Source organism: Moschus berezovskii, chromosome 24 (assembly GCF_049115385.1).
Source record: "Moschus berezovskii isolate FMDL1 chromosome 24, NW_MosBer_1.0, whole genome shotgun sequence".
Classification (NCBI taxonomy): Eukaryota; Metazoa; Chordata; class Mammalia; order Artiodactyla; family Moschidae; genus Moschus; species Moschus berezovskii.
The window spans coordinates 9,349,504-9,376,522 of NC_142483.1; the positions used below are offsets into that span (position 1 = coordinate 9,349,504).

Genomic DNA, 27,019 nt, shown 5'->3' on the forward strand with positions numbered 1-27,019 from the left:
TTCACAAAGTTTTAAACTGTAAACAAAGTGTAAAACCTGTTTTAAAATCTTGACCTGTAAACAAAGTAACAAAATGTCAAAGCCCCTAGTTCTGGACATCAGACAAAGTAATATGAGTGAGAGTTTGTGAACTGGGTCCTAACAGTCGTTTTTCCCTTTACAAGGGAATCAAGGAGGGATGGAACTGAGTCACTTCCTGCAGCCCGGGTGCCTGGGGCCAGGGAGGCTCCTGTAAACATGGGAGGCAGTGGCACCTACATTCTGAGTCTTTAATTCCCTTGTTTCTGCTCCCTTTGCTCCCCCTCCGACATCACCCTTCAGAATAAATTCTAGCAGGGGGCAGTGTCAGGGAACCGAATGGCACCACAACATTTGTACACGGCAGGGACAGGGGCTGCAAGGACTCCATCCACCCTTTGCAGGAATGTCTGAATAGAGGCCTGAGCCCCTCCCCGTGGGAGAAAGGGAAGCCTAGATCTGTAAACATGACATCTGCTGATCCACCAGCACCCCACAGCATCAGTCCTGGGACATAAGGCAGTAAGTGGCAGGGACTCCGCATAATAAACACACACATCCACGGGGAGGGGCAGCATAAGCAAGCCCCTGTGAGGAGGTCAGAGGACCCCTGTTTTCAAGACCAACCCCCCGCCCCGAGTCCCCAAAGTGTGCCCTGTGGGACATCCAAGCAAAAGCAAAGATTAATTCTGCACTTGGGGCCCTGACAGTATGCAGATGAACCAGGGAATAGGGGGGTGGGGGTGCATTTACCCCTCCTGTCTGAATCCTCCCCGTTAAGATAAGAGGAAAAAGCCAATAATTTGCCAGGGACCCAAATGGGCCCAAACTCTGTACCTCTTTCCCCTCTGTCCCCCTCCCCCTCCCAGCCCAGCCTCAGAACCCCGGGAGACAGAAAAGCTGAAAAATAACATAAGCATATCTCTCTGGTTACAAAGGTACAAAACGTATAAAAGTCCTCCCTCCAGCTCCCTCACTCCCCGCGCCTGTTACACGCTTGCACACACGCTCACAGACGAGCATGGACGAGCATGGACAGTCCTTGCTGCAGCAACGGGGAGAGCTGGGGGCGTGGCTGTGGGAGGCCCCCCCGGGATTGGCCCCCAAGTCGCGGAGTCTCTTCTGTTAGCCCAGATCCTCCATGGCTCCCCCACCCCGCTGGTCCTCTTCTGCTCCGCCACTCCTCAGGAGTGACCCTCACTTCTGGGAACTCTGTGGAGTTGAATGTGGAGATTGAAGGCAGTTGCTGAGAGTCAGGTCCCCCTCGACACCCCACCATAGCTGACCTGGCCGCCTCCCCCATCACCTTCGCCTCGCAGCCCCCAGCCTCCTTATGTCCACTCTGCAGTTCTTAGAACCCTTCACCCATTCTGGAACCCAGACTCACCAGCCAGGCCCTCTGACTGGCCACCTATGTCTTTTCGCTAAGCACTGAGTGAGCGCCTACTAGGTAAAGGTTCTGTTAAACACCTGACCGAAAAAAAACCTCCGAAATCTCCATACCTCAACAAGTTTGCTACCACAGGCCTATTTTGCAGATGATGAGAAACAGGCTCAGAGAGGTCGAGTGTGAGTCCAGAGCCTGAGCCCTGCCCAGCCCTCCCGGCCCTCCCCAAAGTCAGACCCAAAGGCTAGGCTGCCGGAGGGCCCAGGGGGTACTCAGTCCCTCATTCCCACCCCAGCATCATCCCAGAGCCTTGGGCACCTCAGATCTCCTGCACCCTCTCCTTCCTGTCTTCTCCCCCCTCTCTGCTCAGGTTCTGATGGTCTCCTTCCCCAGTCCCAGGGTCTCCTTCCCTCCGAAGCCTTTTGGCACCCTACAGACCTCCACAGAACCTGGTCTAGTTGTTCCTCCTCCTTAAAACTCAGCTCCGCTTTTGGCTTCCAAGGCCTGGTCCTTTCTGGTTCCTCCGCACTCCCTCTCTGACTCCTGTACGCAGCTTCATCCCCTACCCTACAGATGTCCCCTACCCCACAAACGCCTGTGTGGCCCACCCCACAGTGCCTAGAGGCAGGAGGAGCTTCATATGGACTGAGTCAGAGAACGAATGGTTCACTCTATGTCTGACTTCTCCCTATCCACACTCCACCCTAAGCAAAGCTCCCAAGCAGAGACGCCTCCTCGCCTCCCTTCCCCTTCCACATTCCAGGCTACCTCCTGCCCTCCCCGCTCCACAGGCTCAAGCCCTTTGGAAGGCACCTCACCCCAGGTCACACAGCCACCCAGTTCCTGCTTATCACCCCACTCGCTGCCCAACTTCTGCCCTCAGCCCGTGGCTTCCTGGCTGTGCCAAGCCCGGGGCAGCCCATGCTCTCTGCCAAACCCCACCCCGTCTGGTGGCGGAATATAGGGCAGGGTGCATGGGCGCTTGCCCTAAACTGACGGGGGTGTGAGCAGGTGGCTGGACGCCACTTACTCTGAGTCGGGCGACAGCTCCGAGATGCTGTGGGAGGTGGCAGAGCGTGGCGTGGAGGGTCCCAGCGCAGAGGCAGTGGCAGAAGGTGTGGCCGTAGTGTGAGGGCCCGAGGGCGTGCTTGAGGACTGCACGGAGGAGGAGAGAGCCGAGGAGGTGAAGGAGGCGAGGATGGAGGAGAGGATGTCCAGCTGCTCTGTGGAGGGGCCGTGGCTAGGGCCACTGGGGGGGTCTTCCCGAACCCTGAGCAGCTGCGGGGGTGGCCCAAGGCCTTCTCGTGAAGGGTGCCGGCTAGGCGCAGGGTCCAGCCGCTCCCCTGAGTTCGATCGCTTGGACAGAGAGTCCAGGGGCCGGGATGGCAAAAGGGGGTCCCTTGAGAGTTGCCGCTGGGGAGACAGGGGCAGAGGCGGGGGCTGTGGGTCAAGGTCCCGGGCACCACGGGGCGGGGGCAACGTGCTCAGCCACTCGCAGGGCGCCCCTCGGTCCAGCGCATCCCGCGACCCGAAGCGGCCCGCTGTGGCACCAGGGTAGTCCCTGGGTGGCTGCCGCCGTGGTAGGGTGCTTCCCCGATCCCTGGGCTCCAGGCGGCCTGGCACGGCGTCCAGGCGTTCCTGGGAACCCGGCCGGCTTAGAGGACGCAGGACCGGGGCAGGGGCCTCCTCCAGCCGCTCGCGGCTCAGCTGCCGCCGCAGGAGCAAATCCAGCTGTTCTCGGGAAGAGTAGCGGCTGGCGGGCTGCGACAGGCTGCCGGTGCCCCCGCCAGCACAGATGCGACCGTAGGAGGCAGCTGGCACAGCACGGTGGCCCAAGGTGGCGGCACGGCACCAGGACAATTCAGGGGCGCCCCGGGTCTGTGGCACCAGCGGGTACTGCAACCGGTTCTTCAGGATGCCTGTGGGAGGAACACCCAGGGGACAGCGTGTGTCTGGGGGCCAGGAACTCCCCCAGGGCTAGGGACGCAGCAGCCTCTGGGATCCCTGGGACACGGACTTGGGGGCAGAAACCCTTTGGGGAGAGGGTACAGAGGCCGCTCCTGGGAATCGCAGAGAGGTTGAAGGACAGGGATAAGAGTGAGGTGGCAGTAACCTGCAGTCTCAGGATGGGCCGGTCCCCTTGCTGTGGGGGTAGGGGCAACCACCCCCCAAGATCAGAGGAGGAGTAGCCCCCAGGTCCTGGCAATGACCCAGCACCCAGGTCAGGGTCAGAGGGACAGGGATCCCCAGGGTTGGGGCATGAGCAGTCCCCAGCATGACGTAGGAGTAGAGGCAGAGACCCGCCTTGAGCTGGGACAGGGACAACCCCTTGGGACCCCTGGAAAGCACGACCGGGGGGAAGAAACCTTCCAGGGGGACAGGGAGGAATCCCTTGAGTTAAGGCAAGAGTGGCCCCTGGGGTTTCTGTGGGGCAAGCAAGTCTCAGGCCAGAATGGGGCTGTCCTGTGGGACCATGAAGCAGCCCAGAGGAGCAGAACCCCCCATATGAGGGAGACAAGCCCTCAGAGTCCCTGTGAGGCTGTTGGGATTAAGAGGATGAAATCCTCTGTCTCAGGGCTTGGCCACTTCCCAGGGTCCCTGGAGCACAGGCTAAAGTCAGTCTTCTATTCTATGTTTTGATTTTTCGGCCAGGGCAGGTAGGATCTTAGCTCCCCCAACCAGGGATCGAACCCGCATGCTCCCTGCATTGGAAGGCGAAGCCTTAACCCCTGGACCCCCAGGGAAACCCCGAGGGCTCCATACCTTTTCTCTGGCGTTGGGCCCCGCCCAAGGAGGTTTCATCGCCACTGGTCAGGGCCAGGTCGGGCTGGTTGTTGTTGGCTGCGTCCTTGCTGGTGTCCAGCCCCAGGCGCCTTTCGGAGCCCCAGGTCTGCAGAGCGCAGGGAGCAGCCTCGCACTCCCCCAGGGCTGGCCAGTAGGACAGGAGGTCATTGCCATCCACGTCTGCGGAGCCAGGGTTGATTACAAGAGTCCCTGCAGGGTCTCACAACCCCTGCAATCCAGACTCAGTGGCCCCCTAACCCTAATGACGCCTGAGGTCTGGGCTTTTCTCATGGAGCAGACGTAGGAATGGGGGGTGTCTCTCAGAGATGCATGGAAGCATCCAGGGACTGAGGCGCTGGTCAGCTCCCCCTACTCCTGACTGGAGGCAGACAGAGGCTGGCGGTGGGGGCACCTGATGACTGAGAGTCAGGAAGACCAGGCTGAACCGCAAGCCTCAGGGAAGAGGAGGGAGCACGCGTCACCCTGTGGCGTCCCTGGCCTTGCTCGTCTACTGCCCGGGCCCCTTCTGGGTCTCTAGACAGCAGAGCTCTGCCGGGAGGCTGGATGGGGAGAGGTATGGGGGCACCCCACGATGACCCCAAAGTCAGTCCCAGGAATCTTCAGGGGCTAGCGGGACTCCTGGGTTCACACCCAAGTGGAATATGAGGTATCTCTTGGTCACCCATGGGGTCCCAGGGGTCCCGGTACCTTTGGGGTGGCTAAGGAGCCTCTCGCTCTGGGCTGCCCGGCGGAGTGGACGCTGGAAACGGCCCCGCGTCCGGCCATTGTCCTCACTCTCTGAGGATGGGATGGACAGACTTCTCTCCTCCTCCAAGGACAGGTCACTGTCCGAGTCAGAGTCTGCACCTGGAGTGGGGAAGGTCAGGAGGAACACACGGCAGTGGCCCCGGGAGGCAAGGGACGTGGGGGTCTGGGGGAAGGCTCTGGGAACTCGGGGCAAGCTTGGAGTAGCGGGCAGGAACAAAAGGGCTGGGACGTGGCCAGGAGAACTGGGGCTGGGTGGGTAGGTGCTTCCTAGAGCTGTGACCTTGGGGGAGCTTGCCCCAGCCTGTCAGCTGCTGCTCCCCCCTGGGGGCAGAAGAAAGGGGAATGGGGCAGAGACCCTCTGCATCCCTCCTCCCTGGCCCGGGCCCCCACTTCCACCAGCATCTCGATGGAACATGGCCACGTCCAGGTCAGTGGGGCCAGCGTGAGCCTGGAGGCCATGGTCAGTGTGGTCAGCAGCCGAGCCGTGTCGAACCAGGACGTTGTCCCTGGAAATGCAGGAGCCCCCGTCAAAGAGAAATGTGATGGGGTGCTTTGGAGGCAGGGCACCTGTGAGTACCCAGCCAGCCGCTGGCTTTGAAGGTGCCCCTGGGTGTGTGGCAGAAGACACTGGGGCAGAAGGAGCAGAGCAGAGGCCCAGATGGCCAAGGCGGGTGGAGCCAAACCGAGGACCCGGGAATGCCAGTCCCGGACTGTGTGCCCCCTCACAAGGCGGCCCCCGCCCTCACCTGAGGTAGCTGCGGCCCCGCTGGCTGTCTTGGTCCTGGGTCCGGCCGGACCGGGCACTGCTCACCGAGGAGACAGTGGAGGCGCCGAGAGTGATGCGGATGAGGCCGCTCTCCTCAAAGAGGGCTGTGTTGTTGTAGGCGCCAGGCCCCTGCGGCGGTGGAGGGGACAGGCGCATGAGCCAGCCCTGGGGAAGCCTCCAACACTGGCCTCCTGGGGCCCATACCCCGACTCCTCCGCCCAGAGGGCCCCTCACCGTCCCAGGCGCCGGCCTGGCCTCCTCAGGCGCTGCCTTCCTGCCCAGACAGGCTGGTGTCCAGGCAGCCCGCGCATCTGCGTTCAGGACACAGAAGAGCAGCAATACCACCAGGCCCTGCGGGTCAGCAAGGATCAGAGAGGGGACAGTGAGGGTCCATGAGAGGTCAGAGCAGGCCTGTGAGGGGGTTAGCTAGGGCCAGTGGAAGTCACTGAGGGTCAGCAAGTGGGATCAGTCATTGCAGACGAGAGTGAGGCAATGGGGAGCCCCCGGGGGTCCCAGTAAGGGAGTGAGGGAAAGTCAACAGAAGGAGGGAGAAGTCATGAGTGACTGGAGTCAGTGAAGGTCACTGTGGACCAGCAAGTGGCCAGGAGCCTCAGCACTGATGAGGCTCAGCAGGCTCAGCAGCGGTCAGCTGTCAGTCATCGGGTGGGCATCAGCTCCAGGCCTGGGGTTAAGGCCCCAGGCCCCACCCTACTGAGGCCCCATCTGGTCCAGAGTCAGGGAGGGGGTGCCAGGGTTACCTGGAGACCACAGAGTCCAGCATGGAGGTAGTGGAAGGCCAGGATGCTGTGGTTGACCGCCAGGAGGCCAAAGAGCCAGGAGGCACTGATCAGTAGAAGGAGCAGAAAGGAGCTGCGAAGGGTCCTGCCGCGGGAACGTGAAAGGACAGGACACGCAAGGGTCACGCAGGGCTCACATGGGAGACGTGGGAGGACACACAGGGGACATGGAGGGAAAGGAACTCACACAGAAACGTGGGGGTCTCAGGAGGACACTAGGGGAGTCTGGAGGTCACAGAGGGAACCAGAAGAGCACTGAGGGAGCCACGAGGGGACATGGGGAAAGCCGACTGGAATTGGGAGGCGGGGAATGAGAGAGAGCATGGAAGGCACATGGAAACAAGCAAGGCAAAGGGCAAAGTGAGCAATCCAGGCCTTGGGAGACTGGAGAGACAGCAGGGTGGAGACAGACGTGTGGGGCCAGAGTAAGGCAGGGGTACCAGAGAGGGACCACTGGCTAGGGGGTGAAGGGTGACTTCATCCCCCTACCCAGAATCTGGAGCCCACCCTGAACCAGGGGTGCTCTGGGAAGCCCCCCAACCCCACCCAGGAGAGGGCTGCCATTCTGAGAATCCCCCACTCCCCCAACCAGTTAACTCACAGCACAGAGGTCTTCTTGGCCTCCCTCTGCCCGGTGGAGCAGGACGTGCGGGCCGCGAGGAGAAACATGGTCCCGTCCATCTGGACCCACAGCCGGAGATGTGGATCGGGCAGGGCAGGGAGAGACAGAGAGAGTGAGAGGCAGACAGAGGGCAGGGGCAGAAGACACGGAGACCCACAGGCAGGGAGGCAGAGCCTGAGAGAAAAACACACAGACCAACACCCAGGAGAAACGGAGGAGCTGAGGATCATGGAGAAAGTCAGAGAGAGGGAGGCAGTTCAGTTCAGTCGCTCAGTCGTGTCCAACTCTTTGCGATCCCATGGACTGCAGCACGCCAGGCCTCCCTGTCCATCACCAACTCCCGGAGTCCACCCAAACCCATGTCCATTGAGACGGTGATGCCACCCAACCATCTCATTCTCTGTCCTCCCCTTCTCCTCCTGCCCTCAATCTTTCCCAGCATCAGGGTCTTTTCCAGTGAGTCAACTCTTCGCATGAGGGGGCCAAAGTATTGGAGTTTCAGCTTCAGCATCAGTCCTTCCAATGAACCCCCAGGACTGATCTCCTTTAGGATAGACTGGTTGGATCTCCTTGCAGTCCAAGGGACTCTCAAAAGTGTTCTCCAGCACCACAGTTCAAAAGCATCAATTCTTGGGCGCTCAGCTCTCTTCACACGACTCTCACACAACTCTCATACGTGACTACTGGAAAAACCGTAGCCTTGACTAGACGGACCTTGGCTGGCAAAGTCCATCAAAGGGAAGCAGAGGGGACGGAGACGGAGACAGGGAGGGAGAGCAGCTGTCTGTGACCCCACGTCACCTGCCCCCTGCCAGCCGGGCAGGGACAGGAGAGGGGGCCGAGCCCAGGAAGCCTGCGGACTGCCCCCTGGCGCCCCTCCGCCAACACCACCGCATCCGCTGCAGGGCCACCCGCACCCCGCCCACCGAGGGGAGCACAAGGCGGCACTGAGTGGAGGGGACTCACCACGACCACAAGGACAACGGGGCCGGCGAAGCTCCAGACGAGGGGCTCGTGGATCGAGATCCAGCAGAAGTCAGGGTTCCCGTAGCCCTCGGGATCCAGGCCAACAGCCAGGCCTGCGGGGGAGAAGGGACAGGACGGAGGGGATGGGTTCCAGAGCTGCCGACGGACCCTCTCACGTACCCGGGGAGAAGCCGGGGTGGGGGCAGGGCAGGCTCCTCCCTGAACAAGTGGCACGGGGGGGCTGAGGCTGGGGTCACGATCAGGGGCAGGGGTCAGCCCACGTGATGGACACAGGTCAGGGGGTCACAGGCCTGGACGGGCCAGGGAGCAGGGCCCTCACCCAGCAGCACGGCAGGCACGCCCCAGCCCAGGGCGTGATAGAAGCGCATGGCGCCGCGGTCCACGTTGCGGGGCTCCACCTGCATACGGTAGAGGTGCAGCCCCTGCACGAGGAGCCACGCGAAGGTGCCCAGGAAGAAGTAGTGCAGGAGGATGGCGACCGCGGTGCACAGCAGCTGGTGGGGGTTGGGGGGGCATCAGGACCTCTCCTGCCTCACCCCGCCTCTGAACCCCCAACCACCGCACCCTACCCCAGCATCCTGCCCCAAAGTGACTGAGCACCCCTGACCTCTGACCCTGCACTCTGGCCCCCTCCGCCTGCCTGGGCCACACGAGGGCAGCAGGACATGGGTCCCCCATAACGGCCCCTGCACCTGGTTTTGGGTCCTGTGGATCCCCAGCAGGAACAGGAGCTCAGCCACCCCCAAGGCAGCAGCCACATTGGCATGGATCCCCCGCATGTTGGACTTGAGGCTGCGCAGGCTCAGCAGGACGGCCGCAGTCAGCAGCAGCGCGGCCACGGACACCGCCATGACCACGTGGGTGAACACCGCCAGCAGCTCCAGGTCGCCCTCCAGCCGCTGCAGGGACAGGGAGGGTTGCAGGGGCTGTCGGGAACCCCTGCCCTTTGACCCTCCCACTCCCTCAGCTCCCCAAACCCACTCCCACCTCACGGGGGGAGGCATCCATGAGGACCCCGAAGGTGCCCGTCCGGCTGCAGCGACACCGTGCATGGGACCCGTTCCTGTGCACCAGCTCACAGTCCCGCGCGGTCCACAAGCCATGCTGGTCCGCCCTGTGGCCACAGCACAGTCAGACCGACCATCCCCTCGGGGGAGAGCCCCGTCGCCAGGCAGGGGTTTGTGAGAGGCACTGGGAGGGGCCGCGGGCGCCTGGAGTTCGGGAGCCACATTCCTCATGGGTCTGGGTGCATAGGGGCATGGGTGGGGGCCCCAGGGGCATGCTGGGCCTCCCAGGGGCTACCAGGGGGACCAAGGGTTTCCAGAGTGGAGGTCCTCACGGGCCAGGCGGGTCCCACTGCACGCAGATGGCCTTGCTGCGATTCGCTGTCTGTAGCAGGCGGAACTCCAGGCTGATCGGGGACTCTAGGACACCCCTTAGGAAGTTGCGTCCATGGAACACAGCCACACTGACCACCGGGGAGTTCATAACTGGGTTCTGGGGAACCCTGAGGAGACACCCCACCTGGGCTTGGACACTGCCGGTCTTCCCAAGCTCTGGCTGCCCACCTCCCTGTCTTTCCTTGCCTACAGCTTGGGGTGCCCCGGGCTGGGAGTGTTGTTTCTGAGAACCCCGTCAGCCTCCACTGAGTGGCTTCAACACCAGGAGTCCATGGCCCGGTTCTGAAGAATTACAGCTGAGGGGCTTTGGACCCACTGCCTACATTGGAACCTGCAGCCTCAGCAGCTGTAGACTTTGTGTCTCCCTGCACGCCCCGGGCTGGCCCCCTTCGGTCAGCCCATCTCCATCAGCCAGCCTGCCTGCCTGGCTCCTGTGCCCTTTATGTGACTGGCCCAGCTGCGCCTCTGTGTCTATCTAGTCCCCCAAACACACTGACACGGTGGAGCCCGGCATGGACGAGACTCGCAGAGCAGGGGTGTGGCCAGGTGTGTCTCTGGATGACGGTGAACCTGCTTGTTTGTCCACCATAAACGGGGGCGTCTAAGCTGGGTCGGAGCGTGCAGGGAGCCCAGGGTTGAGGGGCCTGAGGGTAACTACTCGTACCTGGCACCCCGGCGCTCGGCCTGGAACTGGGCAGGGAGCAGCCCCCCGAGGGTGCGGTAAACCAGGAGGATGACGATGGAGATGCCAGGCTCGGGCTCGGGCTCTGGAGGGGCTGGTGGGGGGGCCACGCTCGAAGTGGTCGCATTTTCCATGCTGCTGCCGCTGGTGTACAGAACTGCTGGAGGAGAGGGAGCCGCTGTCAGAGACCTCTGACCCCCAAGCACCCACAGACTCCACTCTGACCCGGAGCTAGCATCAAGCATGGGAATCTCTTCCCTGAGGGTCCAGAACCAGGGAGTGCAGGGAGCAGGTGCCAATGAAGAACTGACGGGCCCCCGGGGCTGTCATTTGTGGTGAGGAGGAGGGTCTGGGCAAGGGGAGAAGTGACAGGAGGGCCACGCGGGGTCCCACTTTGGGCGGGGGTGGGGCAGGGAAATGGGACCCGGCCCAGGGGCGACCTCTCACCTTCAGCGGGGGACGGACGTGGGGCCTGGGAAGGCAGCAGCACATGCGTGTGAGGGTCCCAGGCATCCTGGCCCCGGAAAAGGTTGCTGTGGTAACGAGGGTAGCGACGGGTCCCCCGGGTGGGACTGGGGTGCTCCATGCGGTCGATGCTGAGCACTGCCCCGGAGGAAGAGGGGTGAGACCCAGCAAGGATCTCCGCCCTGTGCTGAGGGATCTCCCGCTCCCGCCTCCCCCTACCCTGGACCCAAATCCCACCACCCACATGGCCTCCTGGCTACCAGCACAGAGCCTGCATCCCTGCCAAGCAGTCTCCAGCCACTAATGTTGCCATCAACAGCCCCCGCCCCTTGGACCTCCGGGTCTGAGTTCACAGCCCCCTGCCCCAGCCCACCCTCCACATACTGATGTTGGGTGTCACCAGCCCCACGGGGTTCAGGTACGTGAGTTCCATGTTCCTCGCGAGTGTGGCTGCATACTCTTCCAGGCGCTGCACCAGCCCGGCGCTGCCCGGGGAGCCCCCGGGGGCCCGCTGCCCCAGCGCGGCCCACAAGTCCCCGGTCTCTGGAGCGAGCAGTGCAGAGCCAGCCCACAGCAGATTCTGGGAGGAGGGAGGTGAAAGCGGGCCCAGCCAGGTGAGGACACGTGACGGTGTGCCTGAGGGGTCTGGCCAGGTGCTCAGGGGGGCCCCAGTAAGCAGGGAGTAGGTCTGCAGTGGACAAGGCGGGAGAAAGCGCCCATGACCTTCACTTCCCGGGGATCAGGAGGGGCCTGAGCAGAGGGGCGGGGGTCCGGGGCCAGGGGATTGGGAGCCCCGGGTGCAGCCCTACCTCATTGAAGTGGGCATCCTGTGTGGCTGTCAACCCGAAGCCCTGCTGGTGACTCTCAAAGGCCAGCAGGTGGGCCAGGAGGCGGGCAGTGACTCGGACATCCTGGCTAAAGTAGTGGTCGGTGTGGCCGGTCACCTCCCGCAGCCTCTGAGCCAGCTTCTTGGCCTCCACCGTGTCCAGGACCGTCTTATTCAGCTCCAGGCCATCCAGCTGCCAGATAAAGAAGAAGCAGTCACTCTGTGGTCTCTTGGGCCTTTCTTAAAAGCCTCATGGAAGAACGGTTTGGCCAGATTAAAGGGCCACACAGAAAAGCCCAGGATGTCAAGGGCTGGGGCATGATGTGCAGGGCCCGCCACGGGCCTGGGGAGACGGGCCAGGGCCACTGCTGGGGCCAGTCTTGTGTGCAGGGCAAGGTTCAGGCAGTCTCACCAGCAGATTGAGTTCTCGGAAGGCCGGGGAGGTACAGTTGAAGAGGTCAGGCTCCAGCCAACCCCGGTCCTCATCGCACAGCCGCACGGCCGCACCTGAAGGCAGGTGACCCTCGATCAGTCCTGGGGCCTGGACCCCTTCACTGAGGAGGCAACCACAGCACCCTCCTCTACCCCAGGGAAGCTCTGATGCAGGAACCAGGGAGGAGGCATCCATGGCTGCACCCCTGGATGGAGAAGACTCAATCCCCAGCCCAGATGGGCCCCAGGCGCTTATCAGTCAATTCCTAGAGGTGCGGGGACCATTTTGAACAGCCATGACATAAAGGAGAACACGCGGGCGGGACTGTGTGTGCGTGTGCTGTGTTACACTTAGTCGCTCCATCGTGTCTGACTCTTTGCGACCCCATGGACTGCAGGCCACCGGGCTCCTCTGTCCTTGGGGATTTTTCCAGGCCAGAATACTGGAGTTGGCTGCCATGCCCTCCTCCAGAGGATCTTCCCCACCCAGGTAATGAACCCAGGTCTCCCACATTGCAGGCGGATTCTTTACCGACTGAACCACCAGGCAAGCCCAAGAATACTGCAGTGAGTAGCTTATCCTTTCTCGAGGGGATCTTCCTGACCCAGAAATCAAACCGGGTCTCTTGCATTGCAGGCAGATTCTTTACCAGCTGAGCTACCAGGGAAGTGTGTGTGTGTGTGCACAAGCCAATGCTCACACCTACACACAAGTAGATGCTGCGTGACCCAGGACAAACACACAGACACACAATGCTCCCTTTCTCTCTTTCACACACACGCACACACACACAGACATGGACCAGGTTTTCCAGTAGAATTTTGTGACCAAAATAGGGTGGGGATCAAAATTCTCACACAAAATGTAACTGCCCCAATGACTTTGCTGCCATCTCTCCCTAATCTGTGATACTGGAATGAGAGTTGAATGAAAATTGACCTGGCCCTTAAGAGAGCTTGTCGCCACCAGCAAGAGGGACACTGACTTAAACACAGAGACCCCTTCCCAAAAGACAGACACAGACACGTGCATAGGCACAGGGAAACACACACAAGAGCATGCACACGCAGACAGCTTTGGTCCAGCCACGGCGGGGACCTCAAGCAGCGGGGAGGGTTCTGTGGGGACCTCAGGCAACAGAGAGGAGTCTGTGGGGTCCTCCAATGGACGGCAGAGGTCTTTCAAGACCTCGGGCAGTAGAAGGAGGCCTGCAGGAAGCTGAGGAACTGAGCAGGAGTCTAAGGACCTTAGGCAGTGTGTAGGGGGGGAAGGGCCTCCAGGGACTTCGAGCAGTTGGGAGGAGCCTTTAGAGACCTCAGGCAGTGGGGAGGGGTCTGCAGGGACTTCAGGCAGCAGGAGGGGTCTGCAAAAACTCTGGTAGTGGGAGGGGGCAGCGCACCTGAGCAAACACGTACCCCTTACCTGCACCCCGCAATCCTGCTCAGAAGCCAAGAGAAACAGACAGAGGCTCAGTGAGGGTCAGGGGGAGGGAGCCAGAGCCCCAAAGAGGTAATGAGGGACCAATGTCACCCCCCACCCCACTCCCACCTCTTGGCAGGAACAAGGCCAACCAACTCAGGAAAAGAGGTGGCTCTAGCGGTCAGAGGACAGGCCAATCGCCACCCGCAGCAATGTGCCTGCCCCCCACACACTCACCTAGGGCCCCCCGAGGACAGGGCACTGAGGCTAAGAGGCCAAACTTGGTCTGCGGCCACCACACACCGGACCTCAGGGACTTGGGGCAGGCGTCATAGAGCACTAGGGAGGAAGAAGACAGTGAGGCAGGCAGCCAGGGGCTGGGGCCAGGGACAGCCTCATCCGCTGACCCCTCACCTACCCCAGGCCCACTGCCGGCCTCGGGGAAGCTGGCCCATCAGATTCTGTGACAGCCCATCAAAATACTTGGGGCCAATGTGGGAGCCTCTGGGAGGCGCAAGAAGCTGCCCAAAGCCCCTACCCAGAGAGCCAAGCATGCCATGGGACTTGGCGGCAACATGCCAGAGCCAGCCTGCTGCACGTGGAGCCTGCTCACCCCGGCAGCCACTGGCTGTCACCTCTGCAAAAGGACTGTCACAGCTGTTGCACTGGCGGCCAAGGGCTCCTGGGCGACAGGGGCACTGCCCACTGTGGGGGGCGCAGGAACGTGAGGTGGAGCCCACTGGATAGCAGTCACACGGCAGGCATGAGTCACTGCCCCGTGGTCGGTAATGGAACTCCTGTTTGAGAAAGGGTCAGAGGCCGGAGGTCAGGGATCAGGGCTTAAGGTGAGGATTTCATGTCAGGGCTTGGGGAGTGCATGGAATCAAGGGCAAAGGGTTGGGAGAACGGTGCTCTGAGGCCAGAAGGAAGACGGGCCTCAAGGGAAATGTAAGGGAGGGGTCAGATGTCAAGGACAAGAGATGGCAGTTTGGTCACAGGGCAGGGGTAAGGGGTCAGGGGCTGAGTCAGGTGGCAGAGGTCCGCAAGCTAGATGAAAATCCCAGGATGTCTATGGCAGAGTTAAAGGGTCAGGGGCCAGGCGCACCTTGCAGTGACACTGCCCATTTGTCTTGTTGCAGTTGGGGTCAAAGCCCTTGTGAACGTCGCAGTTGCAAGGGCCACACGTTGGGCTCCCCCACCAGCCGCGTGGGCACTGCTGGTCCATCCTGGGGTGGAGAACCAGGTGAGGTGCCTCCGCCATATCTCAGTGACCCTCCCTAACCCTCTCCAGCTCTTTCCATCACCTCAGCCCCCAGCCCCTTACCTGTGTTCACAGTGGTGCCCGAAGTAGCCACCTACACAGTCACAGGTATAGCCATGGGGGGCGCCCAGGAGATGCCGGCATGACCCCTGGTTCTGACAGGGGTTCAGGAGGCAGGCGTCCACACAGCCTAGGCCATAGTAACCTGTGGGTTGGGTCAGGGAGCTGAGGACACTGGCCACAGAGCGTGGGAGGAAGCAGGCACCTGTCCTTCTCAGCCCCTGCCTCCTCTCCAGGTCCCCCAGTCTTCACCATGAGCCCCAGATCACCCTGCCCCCACCCAGGCCCCACCAAGCCAGCAGGTACACCCCACCCAGGCCCCACCTGGCCTGCAGGTACAGGAAAAGGTTTGCCAGAGGTCTCGGCAGTCAGCATGGGGAGGGCAGGGCCCAGAGGCACAGGTGTTGGTCACGACACAGCCGGGTTCCACGTTCACTCGGTGGCTTGGGGGAAGCAGGGCTGGGGACCCCGAAGGCGTGGAGCCAAGCCATACTCCCTACGGGCATAGCCAGCAAAGTAAGACCCATGTCAGAGCACCTCAGCCCCAAGTCCAGCAGAGCCCACATGGTCTGATGACCCCTGACATGCAATCTCCCTACAAACCCCGTGTGCTTAGTCGCTCAGTTGTTTCCGACTCTTTGTGACTCTATGCACTGTAGCCTGCCTGCCCCTCTGTCCACGGAATTCTCCACGCAGGGATGCTGGAGTGGGTACTCTAAACCCTGATCCAATATTCCCATTTTGCCCCCATGAGACCCCTAATTATGCTCTCCCTGACATAGGCCTCTAATGACCCTTGATAATCTAAGCTGGACTCTCACCTCCAACAGCGCAGAAGGGCCTGACCTGTCTCTGATGGCTCTGGTCACCACTACCCCTATACCAACCTCCAGGTGAATGCGGCATCTCAGGTCTCAGGGCACCCCTGATCTCTGACCATTCACCCTAATGCCCCACCTCATATTTGCACACTGACCCTCACCTGGATACAGCCAACCAGACCCTGAGGAGCCTCCTCTTCAGCGCCGTGGGGCAAGCCTCCCACATGGAGTCGCTTTACCTTCAGGCCCTGCAGCTCACTCCCCACTGCCAAAGTGTCCTGGGGGAAGGGGACAGTCAGCACTGGGGGTGAAGAGGGGCCTGATGAAGCCCTGCCCTACCCCAGTGTCAGCCTTGGCCTTATCCTAGCCTTGCGTCACCATGCACTGGCCCTGTGGACCAGGGGGCTGGTCTGGGCATGAGATGCTCCCGAGTACAGAGGACCTGCTGGAGCACAGGGGCTGAGTGACAGGAAGGTTTAGTCAAGAGCTGGGCTCCGAACTGGGCCCTCTCTCCTGGACCCCGAACAGACCCTGAAATTCCATGATTTTGAGCTGGGATGATCGGGAGACCAGAAGAGGTTTGGTAAAGTGCTAGCTGCAGAGGCACCCCAAGCCCAGGCCAGAAATCTGCATAGACTCCTGACATGAGGAGGGCAGAGCAGGGTGGGCTTAGAGCAAGGACGTGAGGAGGGGGCTCGGGGACAACATCAGACTATGTGCAGTGGACGGAAGAAGAGGAGTTGGACTGGGGGGGTCCGATGAGGTGGGTTTGGTCAGAAGGCTGAGAATGGAGCATGCCAGGGTTAGCAGTCAGACCTGGAAGAGGCTGAAGTCCAATGAGACCATGAGGACATGGTGGCCCCGCCGGCCACCTGGCTCCTCCTGCAACTCCAGCCGCAGATCGTGCCACCGGCCATCGCTGACAATCACCTGGTCCAGGAGGAGGTGGGCAGTCCGGCCTGAGGCCCTGGTCACTGTTACAGACAGCAACCCCCGATCCAGCTGTGGGCAGAGAGGCACAGCCCTGGGGTCAGAGCCCCACACTGGGCTGGGGCCGGGAGTGTCAGGAGGTGGGGTCATGAAGAGCAGAGGTCAGTACAAAAGGGACAGGCTCTGTGCTTCTGAGAGTGAAGTTAAGGGGCAGGGGTGAGGTGGCAGGGGAGAGGTCGGCTGGGATGCTGCACCTGCAGAGAATATGATAGTGGGGAAGAGGGTCAAGGGCCAAGGTCGAGAGCAGCGTCAAGTATGATCAGTGCTCCTAGCAGAGAAGTATGCTGTGTGTGTGTGTGTGTGTGTGCGCACACGCGCGCGCTTAGTCTCTCAGTCATGTCCTACTGTTTGCGACCCCATGGACTGTAGCCTGTCAGGCTCCTCTCTCCATGGGGTTCTCCAGGCAAGAATACTAGAGTGGGTTGCAATTTCCTTCTCCAGGGGATCTTCCCAACCCAGGGATCAAATGCAGGTCTCCTACACTGCAGGCAGATGTTTTATCATCTGAGCCACCAGGGACCAGGCCTGAAACCACAGGAATGGTGCCGGTGGCCTCAAAGATTAAGAGCTGAGGGTCTAGGGGAGGGCGCAAGAGCACAGACACACCTGACAGAGCAGTGTGCTATGTGGCCCAGCCTGGACTTGCATCAGGACCCCCTGCTTCGCCCGCGTCCGAAACGCCAGCCCCAGGTACCATGGCACAGACACAGCCACGTCGTTTCCAAAGTCCCAGCTCAGTGTGCCGTTGCCACGGAAATGGTGGGGATGGGCCATAGCTGGTGAGATAAAAGGAGCAGAGTCACAGGCCTCACCTCAAGAACAGAAGCTATACTCCACAGGCCCTTCCTGCCCCGGGCTGCCCACTCACTGAGCCGACAGTCTTTGCCTCCGAAGCCCACCGGGCAGTCGCAGCTGAAGCCACCCCAGCGCTCTGAACAGATGCCGTTGTTCTTGCAGGGGCCCGAGTCACAAAAGTGCAGCTTGGCCTGGCAGCCTGGGAGAGGAAAGTACAGGAAGGACTGCGAACACGACAGAAGGCATGAGCGCTGGACAAAACACAGGGCCCGGGGGCTGAAAGTGCCCAAGATCTCAGCCCCATGTTCTCGCAGGGAGTGGAATTGGTAGGACTCAGGTCCTTGGCCAGACTGCAGCAGAATGCTTGCCAGAAAAGGAGACAAGGAGGAGGTCAGAATTTGAGTCCATCCATAAAGCCCTCCACCCTTCCCTATGATGGGGACGTGGCCTACCTGCCACGGTGCCATTGTTTGCAACAAAAGATGCCATGTCCACTCGGCGGCCATCGATATGCAGGTCCCGCATGCAGCCAACGAAGTCCTTGTGGGACACGGGGAAGTTCTCGGGAAGGTTGGGGACACCCCCCAGGAGCAGAGGGCCTGTCAGGTCCAGGGACCTGGGGGTCAGGGGTCGAGGTCATTGGTGGGACTGGGGCCAGGGTAGGTTTGCTCCTGGGTTGGGGCGGGGATAGAAAACAGAGCGGGTAGGACTCAGAGGGTAAGGTGATCGAATGGGGAGGGTGAGATCAGGCTGAGGAAGGAACTGGGGCCTGACTTCAGTTGTGGGGGTGCAAAGGAGAGTTTCTGATGGGCAGATGGTCTGGGGAAAGGTGGAAGAGGCTGGGGTTGAAGATGAGGATGGAAAGGGAGGCAGAAGGGTGGCTGGGGGGTGACAGGGGTCAGGTGGGGCTGTGGGCATTAGAAAGACCAAGAGAGTAGAGAATTTGGGGGAGTGAGTGCCTGGGGGAATGTGTACAAGTGGGGAGTCAAGAACACAGAGATAGGGGCTAAGGTGAGGTGGGGTTTCAGAGTTCGAGTAGGGAAAGGGAAATCTGGTGGTTTGGGGAAGGATGGGGAGTTTGGAGGCAGTATTGGAAGGGTGGGGGTGGGCTCTGGCAGGCAGGGGGTTTGGGGCTCAGGGGCTGGGAAGCTCACTTCTTGGAGCTTGTTTGCGTGCCAGCAGCCGCGCACGAGTAGTTGCCAATCTCAGCCCCAAACTGCAGAGCCACAGCCACATCACAGTCATCCACGCTCAGCACAGCCACCTTGTCCTTGGAGGGGCCCTGAGCACCGCCCAGGGCATCTGTCCGGGGCTAGAGACCCGGTACGTCACTCAACAGGACCCCCGGGGTCACCTGGTATCCCAGAACCTGGTATCCGCACTCCCAGGCCTTCCGCACACTCCCAGGCCTTCCCCATACTCCCAGGGCGAGGGCGTTGCCCACCTTGTTGAAGTATCTCAGATGCACTGTGTGCCACTGCCCGTCACTGAGGCCCCCTGGAACCGTGGGGCTGACCACTGTGTTGGACTCACCTGCAGGCAGATGTGTATGGAGGCTGGTCTGGAGTTGTGAGGCCTCCCCTCCCCCTACCCAGTCATGCAAGCACAGCTACTCCCAGGGTGACCCTAGATGCATCAAATGACTTCTCCCTGCTGGTGGCCACACTGGCCGGACCAGAGGGCCTCTGGACATGTGGGAGAAGCACACTCTTCATGGAGAGAGAAAGTGGTCTGTTGGGCATGGGGGGAGTTACATGTTCAGGAGGGCCAGGGGGGTTCACATACCGCCTGCCCAGCCAACTCATCCACACATGCATCCCTTCACCCCTACACTGATCCCCGGGGGCGGAGGGCACCCACCAGTGGAATATGTGAGCCTCACTTGCCCAGCCACGAGCTCCAGGGCCAGGAAGTCGTGCTTCTCGTTCAGGCGTCCGTTGTAGAAGAGCAGCCCACTGGGCTGCACCGTGGCGAACCTGGGGTCGCGGAGGGGCCCGTCACAAGCAAGACCCCCTCCTCGCACCCACCATCCCTGGGACAAGGTCTGGGGGAGCCCACCCAGGCTAGGAGAGGGAGGAAGTGATGAGGGAGGGAGGGGAGGAGGCGGTGTCCCATGGGACGCCAGGAAGGGGGCGGTCGGAACCCGGGTCTTGGAGCCGGTGGGGCCCCCGTGTGGGCGCGCAGATGCGGGCGAGCACCTACGAGAGGGTCAGCGTGAGGTGGAAGCGCTGTCGAAGGCCGCGGAACATGACGAAAGAGCTGGGCGGGAAGGAGCGCGCCGCCACTTCGCAGCGCGGACCCTCGAAGGCACCGCCCGCCGGGCACTGGCAGCGGAAGCCGCCGTCCGGCCCGTTGGCGCAGGTGCCCCCGTTGCGGCAGACGCCCGGGACGCAGCGTCCGGCCTCGGTGTCCAGCTCGCAGTCTTCGCCTGGGGGTCAAGTCGGCGGCAGAGGCGGGGTCAGACCGCGCCCCTCCCCCGGCTCCAGCGGGCCCCGCCCCTCCGAAGGCCACGATCTCCAGGTGTGAGCCAAGAAGATGGAAAAGTCCCGCTCGCTGTGGGCCTGCCCCTATTATACCAGACCCGCCCTCTCTCCCCTTCCGGCCACGCCCCTGCCCAGGGTCACGCCCCCTCCCCTTCCTCTGCCCAGTTAAACTGTTAGTTGCTCAGTGGTGTCTGACTCTTTGCGACCCCATGGACTGTAGCCTGACAGGCTCCTCTGTCCATGGAATTTCCCAGGCAAGAATACTGGAGTGGGTAGCCATTCCCTTCTCCAGGGGATCTTCCCCACCCAGGTCTCCTGCACTGCAGGCAGATAGTTTACCGTCTGAGCCACCAGGGGGTTGGCCCAGCCAAGACCTCTATTTCTTCGCGGCCTTAGGCTCCCTCTCTGCCAGGTTCTACCGCTTCTGGACTAACCGCGCCCAACTTGACCCCGGGTGGCTCAAGAGTGATGCCCAATCCTCACTTGCACTGATGTTCCGCCCCCGACTCTGCCTGATGTTCACCCAGCCCCGCGCCCCGCTCACCCGTGAAGCGCGGCCGGCAAACGCAGGTGTAGCCGCCCTCGCGCCGCGAGCAGGCGCCGCCGTTGCGGCAGGGGTTGGAGTAGCAGAGGTCGAGCTCCGTCTCGCAGAAGTCTCCCGTGAAACCGGGCGGGCAGCGGCAGCGCAGGCCTGCGATGGGCTGGATGGGTCTAAAGAGCGTGGAGGCGGAAGCCAGGAAGGGCGCAGAGGAGTCAAAGCGCAGCACCGACACGCACTTCATGTAGTTCTCGCAGGGCTCGCGCAGGCACACGTTGTCGTCGAAGGGCAGCACGTCCAGCAGCGAGCGGGCGGCCAGGGCGGCGCGGCGCACGTACAGCTGCTCCTGCAGCTCCTCGGAGCTGAACCAGGGGCCCGCAGAGCCCGCTCCAGCCCCACGGGGCGCCAGCGCCGAGAAGCTCACGTTGAGCACGGTGCCCCCCACGTCCGTGTCGTTCTGGATGTTGAAGATGAAGACGTCCTCGGCGGGGGTGGCAAGGACCGCAGCCACGCCTTCCAGGAAGTGGCCCAGCAGCGGCGACAGGAAGCGTTCCTGCCACATGTTCTCCAGGCGCACGGTCAGGCTGTTGGCCAGCAGCTCCTCGGTTATGATGACCACGCGCAGCACGCACTGGGCCGTCACACTGTGCAGCCCATCTGCCGGCGGAAGTGGGGGAAGAGGTCAATCTGGGGTCAGCGGCTGCCCCTCCCAGAGACAGAGGAGGGTTACTGGCCCAGTCCCCCAGCACCTCTGTGTTAGTGGGCTGACCCTGCCAGGACACAGGGTGTCTGGGCTTGTGATCACCAACTCTCTCAGCACCAAGGTGTAGCAAGGTACTGTTTCCTGTCCCCTCCCTCCAGCATGGGGAAGGGCCTGAGCCAGGGATCAACCCACCCACTCTCTGCCCCCCAATAGTGCCCATGGGTCAGCAGGTCATTCCTCCAACAGCACACAAGATGGTCCCTAAGTGATCAGTAACCCACTCTTCCCCAGGTTTATGGTCAGCAGGCCGATCAGGATAGAAAGAGGAGCCAAGGCCACTGATGATCGACTTTCTTTCCTCCCATTCCCCAGCACTGCAGAACTAGCAAAACATCCCCTCCAAGAATATCCTCCAGGTGAGGGATCACCTATTTCCTCTCTCTGGTTAGCCAACTGCCTTCCCAGTTCACTAGAAGGGTCCCTAGGCCTGTGACCACTCAACCGCATCTCCCAGAACCCTGGGTCAGCAAGCTTCTTCTCTCCAAGAGAATCTTGGACCCTGACCTCCTCCGCAGCATCCTTGGATAAGTAGGTTGCCCATCACCCCAGACCTAGGTCCTGCGATTTCAGTGGCCACCCTCAGAAATGAGGATGAGGTGCTTATATGCCTTGTCTCCACACATTGGGTGGCTGACAGGGTTTGTTTTCCAGGGAATTGAGGGACGAATGAAGACGTGCCTTCTTTGGCAGTGCCAGGAGTCCTATGCTCCAGAATTGTAGAATAAGCACCGGTAAAGTCTGTCCCAACCCCTGCCGCCTCCAGTATTTAGGCCTGCAAGAGCTTTTCCCACCTGCGCTCTCCTTTGAGGGAACAGTTTGTGAAAGCCTTGGTCCACGGCTGCAGAAGAGACAAGTGGATCTCCAGATTTTCTCCCAAAGGGCAGGGCCTTAGTCAGCCCCATCCATCGATAGCAACCAGGCTAATATGGGTCTGCTCTCTGTCTGAAGCTGCCAAAGGAAGATGCTGTTCCCGACCACTAAATGATTGGCCTCCCTCTTCTCCACAGGCTGAGGGTCAGAATGAACCCAAAGTAACCCTTCATCTGAACAGGGGTATGATGCTGGCTTTTCCTGGGACATCCAGAGCATTACTCCGGCCTTTCAGAAGGAGGCGAGCAATCCCTAGATTAACAAGCAGACGGTTCTTGGGCTTCCCTGGTGGCTCAGTGGTAAACAATCCTCCTGGCTATGCAGGAGGCAAATGGGACTTGATCCCTGATCCGGGAAGAGCCCACGTGCCACAGAGCAACTAAGTGCGTGTGCCACAACTTACCGAGCTGTGCTCTAGAGCCCGGACCCACAACCACTGAGCTCATGTGCTTCAACTACTGAAGTCCAAGTGCCCCAGAGCCCACGCTCTGCAACAAGAGAAACGATTGCAATGGGAAGCCAGCACGCTGCAACTAGAGAGCGGAACCTGCTTGCCACAACTGGAAGAAAGCCAGCACAGCCAAAAAGAAATGAAAAAAATAAAAATATTTAAATAAAGCAGACAGTTCTTTAAGAGTCTTTATGAGGTCTGCTTATAGTGCCCTAGAATCTTTGGGGTTCTGTGGAGACCCTAAGCAGAGACTATATGACCCTAATCTGGGAAGTCTATGGCAGATCCTGTGGGGTGCAGGAACCCAGCGCTTAAGGGATTCTTGGAAAGCCTGGAAACCCCTCTTTGGCTTGAAGTACCTTGTGGGGGGCCCTGAGGACCTGACAGGCTAAGGTCACTGGCTCACTTGCTTAACCCCCACCCCTCACCTGTGACAGTCACCAACATGGAGGCCACCAGTGGGCGGTTGTTGTCTAGCTTGCGGCTGAGTCGGAGCTCCCCGCTGGTCTGGTTGACCACCAGCAGCTGCAGCTCATTGCCCCGCTCAAAGGAGTAGAAGAGGTGGTCAGAGACATCCGGATCATAAGCTGGGATGCGCCCAATGATGCCTGAGGGGAAGGTGTCTGAGCGATTGGATACGTAGTTGTTGAAGAGGATCTGGAAGTTGTTGAGCACAGGGCTGTTGTCATTCTGGTCAACCAAGCGGACATGTACAGTGGCCCGACTGACCAGAGGGGCTGATGTGGCCTGCACAACAATTACGTATTCCTGGCGAGCTTCGTAGTCCAGGTCAATGAGTGCCGTCAACTCTCCCGAGAAGATGTCCATTTGGAACAGCTCGGGGATGTTCCCCTCCACTATCTGGTACATTATATGAGCATTAGGGCCTTCATCTGGATCCACCGCAGTGATCTGGGCCACCACCGAGCCCACAACGCTATTTTCCTTCACTCGCACCTCAAACTCCTCGGCCGGGAAGACTGGTGCATTGTCATTGACATCCTGCACCGTCACCTGGATGCTGACCGGAGTCCGGAGTGGGGGCACACCTCGGTCCACCGCGTAGGCAGTCAGTTCATACACCGGAACTGCCTCCCGATCCAGCCGCCTCACGGTGCGGACAATGCCAGAGGTGGGTTCAATGGTAAAATCTCCATCCCCGTCTTCCCCATTCTGGAAAGTGTACTGGACCCGGCCATTGGCATGAGCATCCCGGTCAGTGGCTGAGATCTGCAGGACACTGGTGAAAGGCGGGGCATCCTCGGAGACCAGCCCTGTGTAGTGGGAGGCCACAAACTGTGGAGCGTTGTCATTCACATCGTTGACCATCACCTCCACATAAGTAGTGTCTGCCTTCTGTGGGATGCCGTTGTCCCGAGCTGTAATAGCCAGTGTGTAGGTCACCTGGTCTTCATAGTCCAGCGGGGCCTGTAGTGTAATGGCTCCTGAGTCTGCGTCAATGCGGAACTGGGGTAGGTTGTCTTCCAGGAGATAAGTGATGCGAGCGTTCTCACCCACATCATCATCAGAGGCACTGATGACCACCACGGTGCTACCCACTGGCCGATCCTCATTCACACTCACTGAGTAGTGGGCGCTTTGAAACACAGGCCGGTGAGTGTTGGCATCTGTGATGTTGATGTGCACATAGCAGTAATCATGAAGGGCACGGTCAGACGCAGTTAGCACCAGTTTGAAGTAGCGTTCCTGCTTGTAGTCCAGGGGCAGGGCCAGCGTCACCAGACCTACACCCCCCTGGGTGCTGATGGCAAAGCGATTCCGAGTGTTGCCTCCTGTGATCTGGTAGCTGATGGCACTGTTGGCATCACGGTCTACAGCAGTCACACTGACCACACTGGTGCCCACAGTCGCATCCTCATTCAGTCGGAGGTGGTACTCCTTCATGGTGAACTCGGGCCGATTGTCATTAACATCCAGCACAGTCACTGTGACACTGGCTGAGGCTGAGAGTGGGGGTGAGCCATGGTCTCGGGCCTCCACACCAAAGAAGTAATGTTCCACAGACTCACGGTCCAAGGGACCGCTCACAGAGACCCAGCCAGTGGCACTGTTTATCACAAAGGGTGTATCGGGTGCCACACCAGTTAGGGAATACTCCAGTCTGGAATTCTCTCCATGGTCGGCATCCACTGCCTGAATGTGGATGACTGAGTGGCCCAGGGGTGCATTTTCCAGGACAGAGACCTGGAAGGGCGTGCTGACAAAGATAGGAGTATGGTCATTGATGTCCACCACCTGGATGCTGGCCAGGCCGGTGTTGTTGGACAGCGGAGGGCGGCCTGCATCCTGAGCCCGGATGCGCAAGGCATATTCTCGCTCTGCTTCAAAATCCAGAGGGGCCACCACCTGGATCTCGCCTGTGAGGCTGTCAATGGCAAAGTGGCCGCGGCTGTTACCACTGATGATATTGTAGTGCACTAGTCCATTGGCATCCTTATCCCGGTCCGTGGCTGTGACGCGAAGCACCACCGTATGGGGGCGCACATCCTCGCGCACCTGCGCTACGTAACGTTTCTCGCTAAACTGGGGCGCGTTGTCATTCTCGTCCAGCACGGTTATGTGCACACGCACGGTGGCAGAGCGCGGCCCGGGTTCTTGGCCCTGGTCGCTGGCCTCCACCACCAGCTCGTAGCTTTCCATGTGCTCGCGGTCCACGCGACCGCTGGTGCTGATGAGGCCCGAGCGCGGATCAATTTCGAAAGCAGCAGCGGCGGCGGCGCGCGCAGCTGGCGGCCCCACAAAGCGGTAACGCAGGTTTGCGTTGGGGGGCGCGTCACCATCTGTGGCACGCAGCTGCAGGATGGGGTAGCCCTCTTCCACGTTCTCGCGAAGCGTCTCCCGGTATTGCGCCTGCTCAAATACCGGCGCGTGGTCATTGCGGTCGGCCACTGTAACGGCCACCATGGTGGTGGCAGAGAGGCGCGGTGAACCATGATCCTGCGCCGTCACGCGCAGATAGTGGCGATCCATGCTCTCGCGGTCCAGAGCAGCCTCTGTGCGGATAAGGCCGCTCTGCGGATCGATGCTGAACAGCTCCAGCGAGCGGCTGTTCATGAGCGCAGCCAGCGAGTAGACTAGGCGCCCAGCCTCTCCGGTGTCCGGGTCCTGCGCCACTACGCGTAGCACCGCAGTACCCGCCGCCTCATTCTCCGGCACTAGTGCCTGGTAGTTGTACTGAGGAAACTGTGGGTGGCGGTTCGCGGCGCGACGGGGGCGGGCCCGGCCCTCTAGAGGTATTCTCCACGCTCCAGGCCGGGCCGGGGCCCCAGGGGGGCGCGGCCCGGGGCGCTGCGGGAGGAAGCGGCGGCGGAAGAGACCTCGGGAGCGCATGCGCTCGGGCGTCGGCTCGGGAGCTGTCCGAGACTTGCGCGGTGCTGAACCAGACGCGGGAGCTGTCCTCGCTGTGCGAGGTGCTGAATCCAGTCCGGGGCCAGATCCCACGGCTCCGGGAGGGCGGTCCGACCCGGGGCCTGTCCTCCTCACTCGGGATGTCGCGGTTCTCTCGCTCTGACCCCTGCGCCCTGGTCCCCACAGATCCCCGCAGCAGCGCGTGGTTCCCACTTTTGGGGAGGAGCCTCTCCCAGTATTCCTCTGAGAGGACACCGGCTGAGAACCACGGGGCCGAATCAGAAGGTCCGAAGGGAAGGGAGGGTTGTTCTCCGGGCCTGGGACCCCTGGGGGCAAACCCTCTGGTGACAGACTATCTCTTCGCAAAGGCCCTGTCCGCCTGCAAGAGGAGATCTCTGGGCGCCAGCATAACAGAGACCCTGGTCCTTGTCCGGTCTCCCGCCCCCGGCTGCCAAATGTCTTGACCGCTCCCAGCCCCGGCTGCTCCGGGGGCCCTCGGCCGCTTTGGGCGCTTTGCCTTCCCCCTCGGATCCCCACGAAGACAGATTCCCTGACTCCCAGGCCAGGCTCTCCATCCTCTCGGACCCCGGGCGGCTCGGGACAAAGAGCTAAGTCTCCGTTGCCGATCCGCGCCCCTGGTCCCGTAGCAGCAGCTACCTCCGGATCCCAGCCGTGGCCCCCACCGTCCCCCAGCTCCTCCCGGCTAAGAGGGAACAAAGAGAGGAGGGATAGGAGGAGGAGTAGCTGGGTCGTCGGCCCCCTGAGACCCCACCACGGCTGCCGTCTCTCCATCACCCCCCACTTCCCCACACTGCCTCCACTGTCCTCCGCCCGGGTCCAGGCCTTGGGCCCGCCTCGCTGCTCGGACCCCCACCCGGACCCCTGCCGCCACCCCAGTCCCCTGCCTCTAGGCCTGTCGCTCCACGCCGCCGCCACCCTCTGGGCACCATCTACTTCGCGGCCAGAGGCCCTTTGGCGAGCGGCCCCGGCTTTTGCCGCCCCCACCACAGCATCCCTGACGCTGCTGCCGCCTCCCGCCGCTCCAACATGGCTCCCGGCCTCTGCGATGGTTCATTCCACCTCTGCCCCGGAGCTCCAAATTCGATGGTACAGGCCATCGCGCAAGGCAGCTGCCGACATAGAAGTCATGACTGCCATCTTTATTGAGGGCAGAACGCAAGTGCTGCCCACGGTCCTGAACCGGGCAGGGAGATTCACCGCCCCTGGTCCCACCCTCCTCTTCTTGGCCACCGCCCTCACCCGC

General features: G+C 61.2%; 1 protein-coding gene and 1 long non-coding RNA gene across 4 annotated transcripts; one reads left to right on the top strand and one right to left on the bottom strand.

Moving 5' to 3' along the window:
- Positions 1–981: 981 nt before the first annotated feature.
- Positions 982–26,547, bottom strand: CELSR3 (cadherin EGF LAG seven-pass G-type receptor 3). Its single transcript, XM_055413762.2, has 35 exons — positions 22,815–26,547; positions 20,309–20,959; positions 19,484–19,709; positions 19,142–19,257; positions 18,726–18,814; positions 18,436–18,593; positions 17,734–17,897; positions 17,355–17,480; positions 17,093–17,262; positions 16,313–16,498; positions 15,658–15,774; positions 15,000–15,171; positions 14,679–14,820; positions 14,460–14,580; positions 13,968–14,151; positions 13,592–13,693; positions 11,915–12,009; positions 11,486–11,695; positions 11,061–11,256; positions 10,659–10,814; positions 10,194–10,368; positions 9,469–9,636; positions 9,117–9,243; positions 8,822–9,028; positions 8,449–8,623; positions 8,109–8,221; positions 7,122–7,201; positions 6,482–6,605; positions 5,958–6,074; positions 5,704–5,852; positions 5,354–5,463; positions 4,898–5,056; positions 4,169–4,369; positions 2,436–3,324; positions 982–1,230 (listed from the first exon to the last, which is right to left on the bottom strand). Exons 1-35 carry the CDS (start codon positions 26,545–26,547, stop codon positions 1,203–1,205), a joined length of 9,936 nt encoding a protein of 3,311 aa, XP_055269737.2. The 3' UTR covers positions 982–1,202.
- Positions 11,155–17,668, top strand: LOC129547813 (uncharacterized). Of its 3 annotated transcripts, none has more exons than XR_008684143.2 (4): positions 11,155–11,290; positions 12,093–12,501; positions 14,494–14,597; positions 17,444–17,668. It is a non-coding gene; the product is annotated as an uncharacterized LOC129547813 (long non-coding RNA). The 3 variants fall into 3 exon arrangements; XR_016036254.1 differs by lacking the exon at positions 11,155–11,290 and having other exon boundaries at positions 11,670–12,206; positions 12,333–12,501; XR_016036253.1 differs by lacking the exon at positions 11,155–11,290 and having other exon boundaries at positions 11,670–12,501.
- Positions 26,548–27,019: the final 472 nt, after the last annotated feature.